The sequence below is a fragment of the Chinchilla lanigera genome, unplaced genomic scaffold, assembly GCF_000276665.1.
Source record: "Chinchilla lanigera isolate Chin_1 unplaced genomic scaffold, ChiLan1.0 scaffold00060, whole genome shotgun sequence".
NCBI lineage: Eukaryota > Metazoa > Chordata > Mammalia > Rodentia > Chinchillidae > Chinchilla > Chinchilla lanigera.
This window is the reverse complement of record NW_004955461.1, coordinates 4,786,578-4,799,264: the sequence shown is the minus strand read 5'-3', so window position 1 is coordinate 4,799,264 and position 12,687 is coordinate 4,786,578. Positions and strand designations below refer to the sequence as shown.

At 45.6% G+C, this 12,687-nt stretch overlaps 2 protein-coding genes across 4 annotated transcripts in view; both read left to right on the top strand.

Annotated features, from left to right (window-relative positions):
• Positions 1 to 12,408: 12,408 nt before the first annotated feature.
• On the top strand, positions 12,409 to 12,687 carry LOC106150031 (translation initiation factor IF-2-like; the record flags this gene model as incomplete). Its single annotated transcript, XM_013521327.1, is given in 1 exon segment — positions 12,409 to 12,687. A coding segment is annotated over 1 exon segment (260 nt), but the record flags the coding sequence as incomplete, so codon positions are not given.
• The window catches only part of Fam49b (family with sequence similarity 49, member B), a 152,400-nt gene continuing 152,254 nt past the window's right edge, over positions 12,542 to 12,687 (top strand). For all 3 annotated transcript variants that reach the window (XM_005397991.2, XM_005397993.2, XM_013521326.1), the window contains exon 1: positions 12,542 to 12,623. The gene's annotated coding sequence lies outside the window, so the exon portion shown is untranslated. The remainder of the gene's footprint in view (positions 12,624 to 12,687) is intronic.

Below are 12,687 nucleotides of genomic sequence, written 5' to 3'. Positions count from 1 at the left end.
TGCAGAGTATGTGTCAGACCAATATAAATTACACAAACATATATGGGATTAATTTGGGGGGCTTAACTGTACCTTTTAAATTTACCCTGTACCAGGTCTTATTCTGTACATATTTATTTATTTAGAGGTGAAATTTTGTTATACTGCCTGGGCTGGCTTTGAACTTTCCATCCTCCTGCCTCAGCCTCCTAAGTAGCTGGGGTTACTGGTGTGTACCAGCATGTCCAGGCTTCCACTGGTTTATATAACCAGAACTGCTGCCACAGACTGTTTTTCAGACTCCCGCAGGGGGCTTTTCCTTCTGCAGGAGGGCAAGAAGAATGACTTACAAACCCAGACTGTAAGTGCAAAAGAAGAGGAACAGTTACAGATATCAGTAACACCTTCTGTGCCACGTCCTGCCCTCAGCCCTCGGGCTGCCGTTCTGTCCTGGAACAGTCATTGTGTGCTTGAGAGGGGATTATGATGATTACCCCTATTTTGCTGATGAGTAAGCTGAGGCATAGAGAATTTAGGGAGTGAAGTGGCAGATCCTGTCTCCAAAACTGCTAACCAGCAAGCAAATTCTAAAGATTCTAAACAGCTAGATGCTTCCCACTAGAAGCTCTGTGTGTGTGTGTGTGTGTGTGTGTGTGTGTGTGCGCGCGCACACGCATGTTTCTAAAACCAATAGATTAGCCGGGTGTGGTGGCACATGCCTGTAATCCCAGCACTCGAGAGGCTGAGGCAAGATGATCATTGCAAGTTTGAGACCAGCCAGGGTTACAAAGTGAGCTCAAGGCCAGCCTGAACTGCATCGCGAGACCCTGTCTCAAAAAGACAATAAATAAATAAATAAATAAATAAATAAATAAATAAATAAATCCAATAGATTTCAAGCAAAAAGAGATAAAAAAGTATTCATTTCAGATGCCCATTTTTGGATTGGATCTTTAAATTTGTGAGGTCTGATTTTTTTGAGTTCTTTATATATTCTAGATAGTAGTCCTTAGTCTAAGGACCACCTGGCAAACATTTTTCACCCACGCTGTGTGTTGTCTCCTCACTCTGTTGGTGATTTTTCTTGCTGTGCAAAAGCTTTTTAATAAGATGAGATCCCAGAGCTGGGGATATAGCTCAGTGGCACATGTGCCTGCCTGGCAAGTGCAAGGTCCTGAGTTCAATTCCTGGTACCAAAAAAAAAAAAAAAACCAAAAAAACCAAAAAAACAAACAAACAAAAAACCCACACAAATAAAATGAGATCCCAGTCGTTGATTCTTTGTGATATTTCTTGTGTGATCAGGATTTTGTTCATAAAGTCTCTGCCTACACCAGTATCTTTAAGAGTTCTGCCTAAATCTTCCAGCAGATATAGTGTTTTTGTTTTAACATTTAGATCTTTGATCCATTTTGATTTTAGTTTAGTGCATGGGGAAAGATATGGATCCAGTTTTAATCTTTGTCATGTACAGAGCCGGTTTTTCTAGCACAACTTATTAGAGAGGCATCTTTCCTCCACTGAAAGGTTTTTAGCACCTGTGGTCAAAGATAAGGTGGCTGAGCGTGTCTGAAGTTGTTTCTACATCTTCTGATCTGTTCCAGTGATCCTCAGGTCTGGTGTTGTTTGTTTGTTTTGTTTTGCTAGTACCATGCTCTTTTTAATCACAGTAGCTTTGTAATATAATTTCAAGTGAGAGACTGTGATGCCCCCTGCCTTGCCTTTGTTGCTCAGAATTGCCTTTGTTAGTCTAGGTCTCTTCTGGTTCCAAATCAATTTGAGGATTGTTTTCTCTAATTCTGTGAGATATGCTGTTGGAATTTTGATCAGAATTGCACTAAATATGTATAACAGTTTTGCAAGCATGGCCATTTTTACCATATGGGCCTTCCAACCCAAAAGCAAGGGATGTTATTCCATTTTCTGATACCCCCCCTTCAGTCTCCTTTTTCAGAATACTGTTGTTTTCAGTGTGGAGACCTTTTACATCCTTCATTAAATTGATTCCTAGGTATTTCATTTTTTGTGAAAGATGCTATTTGTCTAATTTCTCTCTCATTGAGTTTGTTATTCATATAAAGGAAGGCTATTGATTTTTGAGTGTTGACTTTGTATCCAGCTATGCTACTGATTTTGGATATTAAATCTAGAAGTATTTTGATGGAGTTTTGGGGGACTTTTATGTAGAGTATCATGTCATCTTCAAATAATGATAATTTAACTTCTTCCTTTCCTGTCCTTATTCCTTTTATTTTTTTCTCTTGTCTAATTGCCCTAGCTAGTGTTTCCAGAACTATATTGAATAAAAGTGGTAGTAGTGAACATCCTTGTCTTGTTCCTGATTTTACAGTGAAAGCTCTCAGTTTTTTTGCCATTTAGTATGATGTTGGCTATTGATTTGTCATAGATGGTTTTTATCAGATTGAGATAAAGACCATCTATTCCAATTTTCTGTGGGGTTTTTATCATGAACAAGTGTTGGATTTTGTAGATACAGCACATAAATATATGAAAAAAATGTTCAACGTCACTGGTAATTTGAGAAATGCAAATTAAAACAACACTGAGATGCCATCTCACCCCTTAAAGCATCAAGAAATCAATAACAAATGCTGGCAGGGAAAAAAGGAGCCCTTCTCCACTGTTGGTGAGAGTGTAGACTGGTGCAACCACTGTGGAAATCAGTGTGGAGATTCCTCAAAAAACTAGGACTAAAGGTTCCAATTGACCCAGCTATTACCATCTTGGAATCTTCCCCCCAAAATTAAAAACATCATACCACAGTGATGTATGCATACCCATGGTTATGGCAGCACAGATTGTAATAGCCAAATCTTGGACACAGCCAAAATGCCCATCAACTGATGAACGGGTAAAGAAAATGTAGGGTGTTTTTTTTTTTTTAATGTGATAGAGTACTACTTTGCCATAAAGAAGGAGAAACGAGACATTTCTAGGTAAGTGGAGCCTGGAGACCATGTTCCTAAGTGAAAATCAGACATGTGTAAATTCTGCATTGCTTCTCTGCTGTGAGGAACTGAAAGTGTCAATAAGGACCAAAATGTGTAATAGATATTGTGAAATAGGAAGAAAACTTTCAAATGAGAAGGGGAACTGAGAAGAGGGGGAAGGGAAAGGAAGGAAGGGAAAAGAAAACAATGAGAAAAGAAGGAGAAAATGGGAACAAAACTTTTGTAAATAAGGAGGGGAAGAGGGGTTGAAGGGGGAGGGAGAATGGGAAAAAAAGAATCAAGATATAACACGTACAGGTACAATTCCCTATGATGAATGTGGTCGCTATGTATATTTAAAGTGTACCAATAAACTTAATTAATAAAAAAAGAGATAAATATATGCGCTCGTCCTAAAAACTCTTTCCATTTTGTTTATTATAGCTTGTAGGCTATGCTTCAGTTTATTTCAATGGTCCTACAAAATTCTGTGCAACTCACTGAAGTCATTTATTCAGCATTGAGTTGCAGACAGTATGCTGGGTACACAAAGATAACATCTGAAAAATGACTTCTAGCAGAAGGCCACGTTCAGTGGAGGCTAAGGGCACAGACACGGCATCCGCTTGCCTGCTGTGAGCCCTTGCGTGTCACTGAGACCCCGGGACTAATGTCACGTAGGTAGTGAATTTAGCCAGGTGCTTAGGGAAACGCCCCACCAGCGTCACTCATTTGCACCTGCCCAAGGCACTGTCACCAGGCCAGGAGCGCCGGGCTGCAAGAAGTCATCCAGCTGAAGCGCAGTCTTGCAACTGCCTGGCTTCACTCCCGAGGCCCCGTGGCACCCTGTGCTCAGAGCTGAGGCTCAAGAGCTGCACGGCCAGCGCGGCTGTGTGCAGCTTTCTCAGCTCAGCCAGCGTTCTGTCTCAGCCACTGTGGTGGGCCCACCTCAGAGGGCACGGCCGCAGCAGGTGACTTTGCCTGACCCTGTGGGAACATCCTGCTGCAGGGCTTACAGTAGGGCCTGGGATCTCAAACTTGATTGTGGGTCAGAATCACTCTACAACGTTGCTCATTCAAGGTGGATTCTGGGGCCTGCGCAGACCCAGCAAACAAGACTATAGGGGACATATCAGGGAGGGTTTTTGTTTTTGTTTTTATTTTATTTTATTTTTGGTGCTGGGGATTGAATCCAGAGTCTTTGCACTAACCTACATCTCCAGCCCTTTTCTTATTTTGTTTTCTGAGACAGATTTTTCACTAAGTCACTAAGTTGTCCAGGTCAGGCTAAAACTAGTGATTCTCCTGCCTCAGTCTCCCTCAGCGCTGGGATTATAGGCATGTGCCACCTTGCTGGCTGGAATCTGTCAATTTGACATGTATTTGAGGGGATTCTGATCTAAGTGGCTCTGGTTATTGTAGGTAAACCTAATTTTCCTATCTGCAAAATGGGAGAAATAATAACAATACCCCAAAGCGCTGTTGTAAGCATTGAATGCAATTAATTTCATAATAAACATTTTCAAAAGAACACAGGATTTTGAGAGCATGGAGAGCCAGACATTGGCCCTAAATTTGTCACACACTCTGTGACCTTCCACAAGTTATTTGAGCATTCTGTCATTCAGTTTCTTTTTTTGTTTTGTTTTTTGAGGTTTTTTTTCTGGTACCGGGATTCGAACTCACGACGTTACACTTGCCAGGCAGGCGCTGTGCTGCTGAGCTAAATCCCCAGCCCCTCATTCAGTTTCTTTATGTGCAAATGCCAGAGAATAGCCCTGCTGTATCTGTGGCGGGACTGCTGGGTAAAATCACGAGAGATAGCAGCTGTGGAATCCACTGCAATGTACAAGTGCTGAGCTGACGAACCAGCATCCCAGGCAAAAGGAGCATGGACAGGCGAGGATCAGGAGCCAGACAGCCACGGCACAGGCAGACAGGTCCTCAGGGACCACAGCGTCCCATCCTCGGGCAGGCAGCAGGGACTTCCTCCCAGGGTGGAAGCAAAGAGCACCAGGCATGCAGGCTTCTGTCCGGTAGCAAGAACGGGGATGGTGAGGAGAGGATGGAGAAAGGCAGGCGGAGAGTATGGGGCGGTGCCGTCCTGGTGAGGATCACAGCAGCGAGGCGAAGTGGAAAGAAGTCACACATTAACATAAGACATCCCCAAAAGTGTCACCAAAGCTATGAACAACAAGCCCCACAGAAGGACAGGCACAAAGCTACCGTGTGTGCAAAGTTTTAAAGCATGTAAAATAGTATTTCATACCTATTCTATCAGTGCACAAACAATCGTTTCAACCCAGAATGCCGGCCACACCCGAGGTTCCGAGTCAGTGGCTTGTCTTCTCTGGCAGTGCCAGGGTGACACCGAGGCCACCCATATATAGGCTGTCCTTCGGAGACAGGTTCCTCGGTGGGCACCAGACAGGGGCTGGGCTTGGCAAAGGGGCTGAGGTGACTGCCAAGGCCCCACTGCTCCCTGGTGCTGCGCCGGGGGACCCCTCCCTCGTGTGTGCCCCTTGCCTTCCCTGAGGGTGTCTGACTCCGATACCCTGGGAAATTCAGGCAATGCCGGAGCTGGACAGGACCTTGGAAACCTTCCAACCCAACGCTGGTGCTGCACATGAGCGCACTGCGGAATGCAGCTGCCTGGCCAGAGCCCTGCTATAACAACACCATGGGGAAAGCTGTGTGGATAGGTCCATTCCCTTCCCAAGGACCGAGCTCCATCGCTATTCAGTGTCATCGGTGTACAGCGTTTCAGTTCTACTGTATTGGGACTACATTCACTAAAAGCAATAATTAAGCCAGTTTACATCTATGTTTTGATCCCAGTTCACCTCCTTCACAGCTGTATGACCTTGAGCAGAGGAACTGTCCTTCCTGACCTGGTCTTCCCTGGAAACCCACTTTTCGAGAGTCACCCATGCCCGTGTGAAGGGTGTGGCACCAGCAGAGCTCAGAACACAAGACACAGAAGCTCGGTTGGGTTTTTTCTAACTTCACCCAGCCGCAAATCCTTCCCATCTGCTAAGCCTTATTCGCCCTCATCAAGAGACAGCCTGGCAAAGCGGAAAGAAACCGGGCTGCGTATTGGGCAAACCTGGGTTCCCATTCTGACTCCAGAGGGCCGAGGTATAATAGCTCAGCGGCAGAGCGCCTGGGTAGCACGCTTGAGGCCTTGGGTTTGACCCCCAGCCCTGCAAAAAATTATAAATAAATAAATAAGTTTGGAAAGTAGATTTGTTTCACTGTGACTGAGGGGGGCAGCTCTGTGCCTATCTTGTAGGCTTATCTGATATTTCACAGGATTCCAGCAACACCTTGGCAGGAACAAACTACCTTCCAAACACGAGTTCATTCGGATGACAAGTGTCACCCATTTGCACAGTTCCTCTCTACCTAACTGTTTAGCAGGGATGTCTCCAGAACAAATCATGTGTGGCCCTTTTCCTGGGGAATGAGGCCCCTGGCAAAGCGAGCAGGCTGGCCCCACCTTCCCACCCCTGCCCAGGAAGTGAGCTAAGTGGCAGTGGCTCTCTTACACGTCATGGCAGCGGTCAGTTTGAGGTTGCTTGTTTGTTAGCTTCCGTGTGCTGCTGGTGGTGGTACCAGGACTTGAACTCAGGGCCTTTTCCCTGAGCTACATCCTCAGCTCTTTCTTTATTTTTTTACTTTAGTTTTGAGACAGGGCCTTGCTAAGTCTCTTAGCTGCCAGGTTGGGCTTGAACTTCCCTGGCTGGTGTGCCGGACTCCCAGAGTGCTGTCATCACGGCCACCATGCCTGCTTAGCTGTCACTTTCCAGCACGCCAGGACACGCCCTGCATCCTCTTCTCTCCCCTCAGGTCCCCAGAGACCTTGAGGAGCTGAGAGGGCGTGGAGTAGCACCAGGTGCCTCAGCCACACCACTGCGACCTGGCACATACCGCGTTCCTGGTGCAGATGGCCCGGTGCCTGCGAGAGAGGCGGTGTCTGCAGCTGGGAGGTACTGCACTGCGCACAGGGGCTTCTCGAGTCGCCCTGCCATGGGCTGGATGCGCCTGGGCTCCCGGTGTGAATGGACCAGCAGGCAGGAAGAAGCCAGTGAAATTCTTCCTCCCTGCGGCTAATGAGGACCAAGGCCAGGATCTGAGTGGTCTCTAAATCAACTGTCCTCTCTGAGCGGTGTTACTCTTTTTTTCTTTTTTCCTAGAAACACAAACATATTAATTTATATAAATAAAAGTAATAATACCCAAACTGCATTGTTCCATTCAAACTTCTTTCACTTATAAAAGGGTCCTTTGCAGAGACAGCTCCCAGATGGTCTCCGCACCCGATTACTATGATCCGCACATTCTGCCTTATTTCCTCAGCCTGCTATGCAAATACTGCAATACAGAAATATAGAAATACTGCAATATAGTAGAGGTTCTACTTGCTAGTTATTGAAAGGGAAAAAAAAGAAAAACATTCCAAAACAAGGTAATAGGAGGGTAACAATGGTGAACACATTGCGTAGTGTTATCTTTGAATTAGTTACTCAGAGTACAAGATAACAGCATTTCATTGTCCAAACAATGTTAGCACAAACCTTTCTTTGCAATGAATGAAGAGAACTTAGTAGTATAACTATCTTAGCTATCTTGTATATATATTTTTTTGCTTTTCCCTTCCTTCTTTTCTCCTTTCCCCCATCCCAGTTTCTCTTTCCTTTTGAATAGTTTCTTCCCATTTCACCATATCTATTGTACATTTTGGATCTTATTTACTCTTTCAGCTTCTCACTCTAGGGAGACAATAGGAAGATTGCACATGTGCATCTGGTTTATTTCACTTCTGAGTATGGTCTTAAGTTGTATCCCTTTAACTACTAAAGTCTTCAGTTTATCCTTCTTTATGGCTAAGTAGTACTCCACTGTATAAAAAGACCACATCTTTTTTATCCATTCCTTGGTTGATGTGCATTTGGGTTGTTTCCAAGATTTAGCTTTTACAAATTCTGCTGCTGTAAACATGGGTGCACATATATATCACTGTGCTATGATGTTTTTAATTCTTCTAGGAAGATATTCAGAAGGGGAATAGCTGGGTCAAGTGGGACCTCCAAATCTAGTTTTGAAGAAATTCCACACTGATTTCCAGTCCCCAGTGGTTGCCCCAGTCCACATTCCCATCGACAGTGGAAAAAGGTTCGTTTTTGCCCAAGGCCTGCCAGCATTTGTTATGGGTTGATTTCTTAATGATAACCATTCCTTCTGGAGTGAGGTGAAATCTCAGTGCTGTTTTAATTTGCATCTCTCGAATGACCAGTGATGTTGAACCTTTTTCATATATTTATTTGCCGTTTGTATTTCTTCACCTGAGAAGTGTGTGTTCCTCTCAGATGCCCATGTTTGGATTGGGTCTTTAAATTTGGGAGGTCTGGTATCTTTGAGTTCTTTATATGTTCTTGATAGTAATGCTTTGTCTGAGGAGCAGCTGGCACACGTTTTCCCCCCACGCTATGGGTTGCCTCTTTACTCTGTGGGTGGTTTCTCTTGCTGTGCAAAAAAGCTTTTTAATAAGATGAGATCCCAGTTGTTGATTCTTTGTGATAGTCTTGTGAGATTGGGGTTTTATTCATAAAGTCTTTGCCTACACAATGTCTTCAAGGGTTTTACCTATTCTATCTTCCAGTGGATTTAATGTTTCTGTTTTAATATTTAGATTTTTGCTCCATTTCAAATTTAATTTAGTGCATGGGGAAAGATATGGGTCCAATTTTAATGTTCGGCATGCTTAGAGCCAGGTTTTCCAGCACCATCTATGAGAGAGGCTATCTTTCCTCCAGTGAAAGGTGTTTAGTACTTATTGTCAATGATTGGTTCCAAATGAATTTCAGGGTTGTTTTCTCTAATTCTGTGAGATATGCTGCTGGAATTTTAATGGAATTGCATTAAATCTGTATAACAGTTTTGGAAGTATGCCCATTTTCACTGTATTGGTTCTTCCTACCCTAACAGCAAGGGACATCTTTTCTATTTTCTTCAATTTCCTTTTTCAGAGCACTTTAGTTTTTAGTGTAGAGGTTTTTTACATCCTGTGTTGGGCTGATTCCTAGGTATTTCATTTTTCTGGATGCTATTATGAAAGGTGTTGTTTCCCTAATTTCTCTGTCAGTGAGTTTGTGTACAGGGAAGCAGGAAGGCTGAGGAAATAAGCCACAGTGTGCAGATTTTTGAGTGTTGACTTTTCCTCCAGCTACGCTACTGAACTGGCTTATTAAATCTAGCAGTTTTTTAGTGGAGTTTTGGGGGTCTTCTGTGTAGACTATCATGTCATCTGCAAATAATGATAATTTAACTTCTTCCTTTCCTATTCTTATTCCTCTTATTTCTTTCTCTTGTCTGATTGCTCTGGCTGAAGTCTCCAGGATTATGTGGAATAAGAGTGGAGACAGTGGACATCCTTGCCTTGCTCTTGACATCAGAGTGAAAGCTTTCAGTTTTTGTCCATTTAGTATGATGTTGGCTGTGAGTTTGTCATAGATGGCTTTCATCACATGAATATAAAGACTATCTATTCCGATTTTCTGTAGGGCTTTTATCATGAAAGGGTGTTGGACTTTGTCAAAAGCTTTGCAGCTATTGAGATGATCATGATTTTTGTCCTTGATTCTGTGAATATCATGTTAAATTTATTGATTTACATGTGTTGAACCATCCCTGCATTCTTGGGATGAATCCCACTTGGTCATGGAGTGTCATCTTCTTGATGATTTGCTTCATTCTGTTTGCCAGTATCTTACTGAGGATTTTTGCATCTATGTTCATTAGGGAGATTGGCCTGTAGTTCTCTTTCTTAGTTGGGTCCTTCTCTAGTTTTGGTATCAGGGTAATATTTGCATCTTGCTAAGTTGCCCAGCCTTCGAACTTGTGACCCTCCTGCCTCAGCCTCCTAGCGCTGTGATCGTAAGTGTTCACTACCACACCCGGCTTAATTCCTAAATATTTTTGTTTCCCCCAAAGGAAACCGTGTACCCCATTAAGTACTACTCCCCAATCTCCCCACTTCCAGGCTGGAAATCACTCACTCACGGTTTGGAAGCCCTGGGTGCTTTGTATCTCAGTGAGGACCCCTCTGGCTTGAGGCTGCCTCCCCATCAGGGCAAATCATTCTGCCTCATTCAGCAACCCCCAGCCTGACGGTCAGCTGAGCCATTGCTGGCACCTTCTGCACGGCCACGCTGCCACTGGGGAGGGCATCCCCTGCTGGCTTGGGCCAGGTCTGGGTCCTGAGTGGCTGGGGTGCAGAGGCTGGAGGGCAGCTAGGCTGTCCCAGAGCTTGCTGTCATTGTGAAGGGATGTGGGGGTCTGCTGAGCTGCAAAACACTCCCCAGAAGGACACACTCACTCGTCTTCTACCTCTCTTACCTTCCACACATAACAGCACTCATTGCTATGATGGTCAGCAGGGAAAAGCATTTTATTTTATTTTTTTTTATTTTAAAAAATAAAAGAAGGAAAACATATTAACAGACAGACATCCATTTACAAAACAGCATAAGAAGAATACAAACAAAACAGAGTTACATACAAAGTTGTAGGAAATTAAGCATGGTTGTTGTATTACTTACTGATATCTTCAAAGTGGTTTCTTAGGAAAACAATTAGAGACATACAAGATTGATCAAACAAATAATCATTAACTGTTCCTTTCTGTAGAGCAATAGAAGTCAGTAGTACAACTATGTTAGCTATCCTGAATATACATACTTACATAATTTCCCCTTCTTTCACTTCTCTTTTCCCACATCCCAGTTGCCCTTTACTTTTGAGTATTTTCCTTTCATTTCACAAGGGAAAAGCATTTTAGAGGTGAATTTTTACCGGGCTTTTGCTCATATCAAGGAAATTGCAGTTTTTGCTTGAAAGATGTGAGGACCACTTGTGCCATGTGAGATTCAGGTTCTAACACTGAAACAAAAACACACGGTTAATGGACCACTAATAATTCATGGCCTTGCATAGTCCTCTCAACTCCAGAAGATAATGTTCTAATTCCCATTTTACAGATGAGGAAATTAAAGGGTCAGAAGTTAAATGACGTGCTGAGGGTTGCACAGCAGGAAGAGCAGGCAGGCCTTCCTGACTCCAAAAACAGCATGCCCCAGGGAATGACATCTTCTGTTGTCATAGGTGATGCTCCATAAAATAGAACAGGTCCTGTCAGGGTTGCCAGAGTTTCCCGCTTTAGCAAACCGATCAGGCGCTGATGGAGGGAGCCGAGTTCATGCTCGGCCTCACTTTGTCCATGGATGAAGACAGTGCTGTCCGAGAGGCACTTACAGAGGAGAAGTCGGATCAGCATCTGAACGCGGCACAGTGCGGCTTAGCGCCACCAGGACCCCCACCCTTCAGCTATTCCCCCTTCCCTCAGCGTTCCATTTAAACCGCAGATCCCAGGCTTGCTGGGGAATTCCTTTGCTCTGTGCTCCACAATGATTATGCCAGTGATAGCAAGGAAGGTGATAGTTAGCTCTCTCCTGGGTACTATGAGTGCTGCCCACGCACCATTTCATTTGAGCCTCACCATAACCGAGCAAAGCAACAGCTGCTCATTCCATTACACGGGTGAAAACACCACCGCTTGGAACGGGCGAGCCCCTGGGCCCTGCAGTCAGACAACTGAGTTCATGTCCAGCTCTGCCTCCACCCAGTCTACATGACCTCAGGTGGATTCCTCTACTCTCCCAGCCCCAGGGACTCATGCTAAGCTTCAAAGGGCAGTTTTGAGAGTTGCGTGAGGTGGGCACAGTGTTTGGCACCTGGTGAGCACTTGGATTGTGTTCAGGATTATTAATGCCTTTCCCGAAGTGGCTCAGCGTTGTCCAATCTGAACCCTCTTCCCATGGCTTCTCCTCAAGTTATCTTAGCGAGCCAGCCGTCTGAACCTACTTCCCACTCTAGGGCAAAGCAGGCACTGGTTCCCTCTTTTAGGGGTGGGAACACTAACGCTCTGGCAGGGCCACGCAGCGGGCAGATGGTCAGGAGGGTCTGAACTTGCTGGCCTTGACCTTGGCCTGGATTTCACTTTGCCCAGGCGCCTCCCAGAACTTCTGGGGATGGTTTTCCAGGCTCCTCCTTCCCCGCTGCCTTCAGTGTGCTCCCCTCCGCGTGCAGCTCACACCTTTGCCTGTGCTGAGCTTCAGGACACCATCTCGCTGCTTCGGTACAGTCAGCGTCTCAGGGGGCACCTGTCACCCTGGGGGCCGGGAGCCCCTTGAGGGTCCCCTGGACGTCTGTCATCTCCGCGCCCCAACCCCTGTCTCTAGACAAGGAAGGCAAGGACCACGATCCAGTGCTGCTCAGGCACAGCTAGAGCGGAGGGGGAGCAGAGGGTCTGCGGGAACCCTCCTGGTGCCACCCAGGAGACGTATTTCAGAGAGCACCGTCTGTGTTCCTGACAAATCTGGCTGCACTTAGGATCAGCATGGGCCGGGCTCCAGGGCTGGGCGCAGGGCAGAGCAAAGATGCTTCCTGAGCAGGTCCCGTTACGCGGCGCTAAAACGCGATCTTCAGCCTCGTGCAGGGCACGCTCAGCACCAGGGCCCCGAGCGCGGGGCTCCGCATCTGAGAACTTCATGCCGGATCACAAGTCCTCGCCCCGCACCCCGTTACCCTCCTCCCGGCTCAGCATCTCTGCACTTGATTCGCGCGGGCGCCCAGGTACGGCGGGGCCTGCGCAGGCCGGCGCTCGGCGCGTTCCGGACGCGCGTGCTCCGGCTCGGGC